The sequence below is a fragment of the Xenopus laevis genome, chromosome 5L (genome assembly GCF_017654675.1).
Source record: "Xenopus laevis strain J_2021 chromosome 5L, Xenopus_laevis_v10.1, whole genome shotgun sequence".
NCBI lineage: Eukaryota > Metazoa > Chordata > Amphibia > Anura > Pipidae > Xenopus > Xenopus laevis.
Genome location: NC_054379.1, coordinates 39,968,557 through 39,975,602, shown reverse-complemented (window position 1 = coordinate 39,975,602; position 7,046 = coordinate 39,968,557). Strand labels below are relative to the sequence as shown.

General features: G+C 40.7%; 2 protein-coding genes across 3 annotated transcripts; one reads left to right on the top strand and one right to left on the bottom strand.

Annotated features, from left to right (window-relative positions):
• The first annotated feature begins 1,115 nt into the window (after positions 1 to 1,115).
• LOC121393644 lies at positions 1,116 to 3,505 on the top strand. 2 transcript variants are annotated; one of them, XM_041562678.1, is made up of 3 exons: positions 1,116 to 1,789; positions 2,026 to 2,188; positions 2,786 to 3,505. In XM_041562678.1, the coding sequence occupies exons 2-3, from the start codon at positions 2,034 to 2,036 to the stop codon at positions 3,420 to 3,422; spliced, it is 792 nt and encodes a 263-aa protein (XP_041418612.1). In that variant the 5' UTR covers positions 1,116 to 1,789; positions 2,026 to 2,033; the 3' UTR covers positions 3,423 to 3,505. The 2 variants fall into 2 exon arrangements, with proteins under 2 accessions (XP_041418612.1, XP_041418611.1); XM_041562677.1 differs by having other exon boundaries at positions 1,117 to 2,188.
• Positions 3,506 to 4,898: 1,393 nt separating this feature from the next.
• On the bottom strand, positions 4,899 to 6,815 carry LOC121393643 (protein ALP1-like). The gene is made up of 2 exons (XM_041562676.1): positions 6,125 to 6,815; positions 4,899 to 5,869 (listed from the first exon to the last, which is right to left on the bottom strand). Exons 1-2 carry the CDS (start codon positions 6,436 to 6,438, stop codon positions 4,990 to 4,992), a joined length of 1,194 nt encoding a protein of 397 aa, XP_041418610.1. The 5' UTR covers positions 6,439 to 6,815; the 3' UTR covers positions 4,899 to 4,989.
• Between the last annotated feature and the right edge of the window lie 231 nt (positions 6,816 to 7,046).

The following is a 7,046-nucleotide window of genomic DNA, read 5'->3' as shown; positions in this document are numbered from 1 at the left end:
TAGGTCTCTATTAAAATATATGACATAATACAACTCATATGTAAAACCCTGCTTCATGTCAATAAACCATGTTCATAATAATATACTTATTTAGTAGTATGTGCCATTGGGTAATCATAAATAGAAAATTGCCATTTTAAAAAATAGGAGCCGCCCCCCTGGGATCCTACGATTCACAGTGCACACAAACAAACCCTACATGTTAGGTCATATGAGCTAAATAACAGACAGATTTCTGTCTTTTGTTTCCACAATACAGTTGTAGTATTTCTGGTCAGCTGATCTCTGAGGCAGCACAGAGACCGTCACAAAATGGTGAGTTTGGTAAGATTCTTAAATATGCCACTTAATTTGACATAAACTTATCTGTTGATTAAGTATTAATTTTGGGGGTATAGTTTTCCTTTAAAGGCATCCTCCACTAAAAAGCTGTTTGAGCAATGAGAAAATGTAGTCTAAGCAATTTTCTTATATGCAAATAAATAGTCAGAGACAAAAGGAAGAGAATGGAAACAGGAAGACACCACAGGAATAATAAATACTGTAGAAAGTACATTTTCTTTCATTATGCAAAAAATCAGTGTATGGGTGGATTCGGTCATTCTAATCTGTGGCCTAATTTTTTTACAAGTAACATAGCTTAAATTACTTTTGGCCATTATCATGTCTCAGAGTAAAACATTTTCTGATAAACCATTAATAACAATAGAACATATAATTTGGGCACCCAACCATGGCTGCTGAGTTATCTGCTTCCTGCCTGCTGCAGACATGTGAAGGTGGTGAGCGGCTGTTTTCAATATGGCTTTATTTCTCTTAATATCATACTTCTGGCTAATGGGTTTTCTCTGGCGACCCATACAGCAGCAAGGCTTTACTTCATCGCATTTCACGTTGTTATCGTCATTCTGATCATCAAGTAAGTTCTCTTCTATTCTGTGGTTCCGCTATGTATGTATCACATAGCAGAGCTTGTCCTGAGGCACAGCAACGTGCACATTAAATTTTTTGTAAAGAACTGATATGCTTAAGTCTGTATTAACAAAGCCAGTGCCTTTTTAGCCATCAGGCATGGTGATAATCTAGGCAGCACTATATCAGAGAGGCAAAAAGCTGCCCCTGGTAACTTTAAGGGCTATTCCACACGGGGAGATTCGCCCGCGCCAAGTCGCCGCGGTTAGAAAATCAAGAGTAGCGGCGACAAAACGCTCGTCTTGTCTTGCAATAGGCAAGACAGAGAAACGCAAGATACCTGCCACACCAGGCTACTAAAAAGCGCCAGTAGCCTGAAAACGCATGGAGACCCTTTTCGAAGCGACACGACGCGGCCACAACGAAAAAAGCAAATGCATAGGAAAGCATACAAAAACGCGTGTAGCAAATAGACGAGGCTACGAACAGCGGCGATACATTACTACGACATGACGCATACGTAATTGCGTATGCGAGGACACGGCCGTAGATGTCACGGCCGTAGATGTCACGGCGACAAGACGTAGGCGTGAACGTATAAATCACGGCGTTAACACAACCGCGAATTTCAAACGTTGTTTGGTCGAGGGACATCGCGGTGCGACTTTTCTCCTGCGCCAACACATTTTGGAAAAATGTCTTTGACAAAGCTGTATGTTGATACAGACAAGCTGATTCAATTGGTGGAAAACCGACCTGCTCTCTATATGACCGTTATATCACAACAAAATTGCTCGGAGACAATTGTGGGATGAGGTGGCGGTTGAACTGTTTGAAGGCTGGGAAGCTCTTTCGGATGTTGAAAAAAATTTGCGAGGTAAGTGATGGCCACAATTTTTAGTTGATATAAAGTTTAGGGTATGTCTGCCACTTTCTTTTTTTTAAAATTGTTATACCGACCGAACCTTATACTGTTATAAGCTTATGTAGGGGGTATGCATACAGCCTGTGGATGTGGTTTTTTTTTTCTATATAGGTATGTGGTATGTGGTAATCATTAGTATGGCTTTTTCTTTTTGTTTAGTACTAATATTTATTTTTTCTTTGTCCCAGTCAAAGAAATGCAAATGCGCTGGAAGCATGTTCGTGATTGCTTTCGTAGGGAAGTGGCTGCCCAGAAGACAGAAACACGGAGTGGTGCATCGCCTTCCAAACGGAAGAAGTACATCTATGCAGATCATTTAACATTTTTACTACCTGCTTTTGCTAAGAGACAGTAAGTCAATAATCCTCCTTATTTTTGGGGGGTCAATAATCCTCCTTAATTTTGGGGGGGGGGTTGATCAATGCTACATCATCATTTTTGGTAGCTTATGAAAAGTTTGAAAGTATGTCTCCTTATCAAAACTGTTATAATTACTTATTTTCTTATTTATTATCGCAAAATTGTTACAAAGTATGTTATTTGCACCTGTTAGCTGTTCTGAGCTCTCTGGCAAAATTAAGTTAGAAGTTAAGTTAGAAACCATTTTTTTAGGCTGTTCAGTGCGGAGAAAAGAGGGACTTTCCAGTACAAATGAGGGACTGCAGGTTGAGTTGTAAAAGAGTTGGGAGGTATGCATCATACTAATCTTGGACTGGGCCTATATAGAAAGAAGATAAATAATTGTTATTGGGATAACATTGTAGCCTTTGATTATATGAACTTCAGGTGGACTCAGTGAACTCCATTTGAATTTTACCTACCCTGGTATATATATGTATTACTGTATATGTATGTAACACTACAATGCAGAGGAATGCCAGAGTATACAAAATGTATGCATTTAAGGAAACAATGCCTTGTTGTAACAAATTTTTTTTTTTCCATTAGAACTTCTAGCAATCAGGATGATGAGGTTCAAGAAACAGTGGATCCTGCAAACAATAACAGAACTGTTACACCAACTGGCACTCCTACAAGACCTAGCACTTCCAGTACCACTGTCACCTCACCTGGCACTTCCAGCAGTACTCGCACTCCACCTGGCACTTTAAGCAGCACTATCACCCCACCTTCACAATCATCTCAATCTGACATCACTCGGGCAGCAAAAAGAAAAAAATCAAACATTTCATATGGTGATGTACAAAATATGCTGTCCAAGTTATGTGATTCGGTCTCATCTTCCAGAGAGGCTTCCCAAGAATCTTCTGCTAAGAGGGCCTATGCCTTTGAGGATTCTCAAGAATTTGCCTTTTATACTGGTTTAATTCCAACCATTATGATGGTTCCTGAGGGGCATAGGCAAATGCTGAGAATGGACTTTTTGCAGTTGCTATATAAATATTTACCCCAAGGCAATAACGTACCAAACAGGCCTCTTATGCACCCACCGCAACCATTTCATCAACCCCCACAATCATTCAGTATGCCTCAAAGTAGTACCCCAAACCCTTATCCTTACCCTTTTCCATACCCTTCGACTTCCCAAGCATGGGATTCCCAAAATTCATTTACCGACCTTTAATAGAATTACTGGTTTGGTATACCATTAACTGTTATGCAGTTTATTATGTTTATTAATGTATACTGTTTATTCAAACAGATTGCACTTTGTCTTTTTTAGTTATGTTTTTGCACTTTTTTCCCATTGTTTTCTAAATAAATGGTGAACTTGTTAAGCTCAATTCTTCCTTGTATCCATATATTTTTATAAAAATGACAGACAGATATCCATAAGGTGGAAAGCTTTTTACTAAAAAAACTATTTACAAAAAAAAAAAAATTACATAAGCTGGTTTTCCAGGTCCAGCACCCGATTTTTAAGCTGCCGCACTTCTGCCACCAGCCGTGCATGGTCCCAGTTTTCATCGTCTTCTATGAAAAAAAAAAAAATATAGAATTATTATAATAAACTCATGTTGAAGTATATCATAACATTTTTTTATGTGGGGGGTGTGATGTCATCTTGCAGCTACCTTCATCTGATGCACGTGCCTCCTGTTCTGCTACCTCCACTGGCAGCTCTGCCTCCACGGACTCCTCTGCAGCCTCCACATCAGACTGCTCAGCCTCCAGGAAATCTGCCTCCTGCTCATCAGCAGCTCTGGCCTGTGGATGTCCCCCCTCCTCCATATCAGAAAGCTCTGCCTCCTGCTCAACATCAGCTCTGGCCTGTGGATGTCCCCCTGATAGAAAATTATGTAATCAATTAATGGATATATTTAATATATGTATTGTTAAGGTTAGTTTAGAAATAGTAAATACTCACTGAGATGGTGCAGCTGCACTTGCATAACATAATCTGGGTCCCTCCGCTTTAAATCTGACCACAGTCGCTGCAATGTGCGGCGGTCCAGATTGACCCCATGGCGATGCCTCAACCTGCGCCGGAGCCTGCGCAGCAGGCTCTGCTTATGTGCCCTTTTGTTGGGCATCCACACAGGCAAATTGTCATAGCTTTCCGCCTGCAGAAAGCTAGCAATTTCCCAAGTCTGCCCATCAGTAAGGGAGTTCAGACCCACCATTATTGCGACTTTGCAAAAAAACAATGACGCAGGCTCTAAAACGCACGACGTAACGCACGACGTAACGTATGACGCATGACGCATACCGTCGTATACGGTCGTATTTTCGTGGCGTATTTTCGTGGCGTATTTTCTATATTCTTTGACGTCTGCGTGTTGTTTTTAGACAGTTCTGAGGGATAGTCCCTCTTTTAACCACTCAACCCTCTATCACATCCCTCTTTTGTGCTGGAAAGTCCCTCTTTTATCTGCACTGCCAGAACAACCAAACAGTTTCTAACTTAATTCTTAATTCTGCCAGAGAGCTCAGAACAGCTAACAGGTGCAAATAACATACTTTGGAACTAACTTAATTGGCTTTTGGAAGATAGCTCAGAACAGCTAACAGGTGCAACTAAGGCACTGGGCTCTTACAGTAGCAAAGTAAATTGTCATTTTAGTAACATTTCAGAAAAGACAACTGAGTACACCATAGATTGTGAAATAAACAGTTTTTTATTAATACAATGTAGACAATGAGTATTTTAATTATATGTATCTATGCAACTGTATGCAACTGTATGCAGACTAAATTCGGTTCAGCTGCCATGGTATAGCTCCATCAGGAGACATGAAATAATTTGCAAACTGATCCCGAACTCTCATCCCTCCTGTTGGACCTCTAACAGGGGCCCAATCAATATCTGGGATATCATCAGTCAGGGTGTCTTGAAAGTGATAGCCATCCCTAAGGTGAACAAAATTGTGTAGGACACAACATGCTTTTATTATAATGTCCACAAACTGGGGTTCCAATTGTATACTTGTATGGAACACACGCCATTTGTTTGAGAGAATGCCGAAAGCACACTCTACCATACGTCGTGCTCTTGATAAACGGTAATTAAAAACACGTTTCTCTATTGCCCTCTGTGACCCTGGGTAAGGCCGCATTATATTTTCTGTGAGACCAAAGGCTTCATCTCCCACAAAAACATAAGGCAAGGAAGGTGCCGTGCTCCCAGGCAATGGTCTAGGAAGAGGTATACCAAGTGACCCTTCTGATAATCTGCGTCCCAATGCCGAATGACGGAAAGCACTGGCATCACCAGTGCTTCCATAGGATCCCACATCAATGATAGTGAAGCAATAATTGGCATCAACACTAGCCAGAAGGACAACTGAAAAGTATTTTTTGTAATTAAAGTACTTTGATCCACTTTTGAATGGCATTGTAACTCTGATGTGCTTTCCATCCAAGGCCCCCAAGCAATTAGGAAAATTGGTGTGTTTGTAAAAATCTTCAGCAATGGTACGCCAAGCATTTTCATTTGGGGGCGGCATGACAATTCTTTGCAGCTCAGTCCAAATAATCTGACATGTTTCTCTTACAATGTTGCTTATAGTGCTTCGACCAATTAGGAATTGAAAGTACAAAGAAGCAAATGACTGTCCAGTCGCTAAAAACCTGAAAGAAAAAGAAAAGATAAGCATTACTTCTCTGATAAAAAAAAAATATATTATGATAGGGAGGACCTGTATTATTGCTAAAAGACACATATACCTTTCTCTATCTACCTATCTATCTATCTATCTATCTATCTCTATATATGTATACAGTATATCCAGCATATATATACATATACACACACCAAATTGCCCATACCAGTCACCTAAAACCATATATATCACAAAGAAGCAGCAAAAAAAAAAGCATACCAACCTTAGTGTCACACACAGCCGCTCCTCTGGTGAGATTGGAACCCTCATCAAACTTTGGGCACGACACAGTCCTGGTTTTACAATGCTGAGAAGTTCATCAAAACTTGCAATTGACATTCTGAAATACTTGAAGAATTTATCAGGATAGTTGCGAAGTTCACCATATAAAACATGAAATTGTCCATTCCTTAGCCGCTGATCAGTTAAGGGATGAACCCAATATTTTCTAGCAGCAGCCCTTTCCTGTTTATCTTTCTCTAGCAAATAGAAATATAAGTAAACCAAAAAAAAAACAGCAGCCAAATCTGCTTCCATTCTCAAAAGACGCTGCGAAAACACGCTGAAGTAAACACGCCGGCAACAACAACACTGTACTGTTGGTACTTCCGTCCTCTACCCATAATACAGTTTGGGCGGAAGTACTGAGATGCACCATGGGAAACATAGTCGCGCGTGAGCCAAATCGCTTCGTATTTTACATGCCTGTTTTTCCATGCGTTTTGTCGCCGCTACTCTTGATTTTCTGCCCGCGGCGACTTGTCGCGGGCGAATCTTCTCGTGTGGACTAGCCCTTAAGAGTCACATTTCCAAAAACTCTGCTGTTTTGGTGCAGATAGCCTGATTGCACTCTGCACTAGAAATGCCCCCATTTGCTCCCAGCACATAGTGTTATCAGGTATGATGCCCCAGGCTCCTGACCAAAAATGCAGCCAAGGCATTTTGCTTTAGGGTGATAGCAGACAGGGAGATTTGTCACCTGTGGTTAAAGGAGAATGAAAGAGTGGAGTGTGAGTGAACAATCCTCTTCCTTCCTTCCTTCCTTCTTTCTTTGTGGCAGGCATGCACCGTAGAGTTAAAAGCCAGACTTTTAACAAAAAAGCCAGTTATTTTGCTCTACTGCACATGCATCGGCAAATAGATTT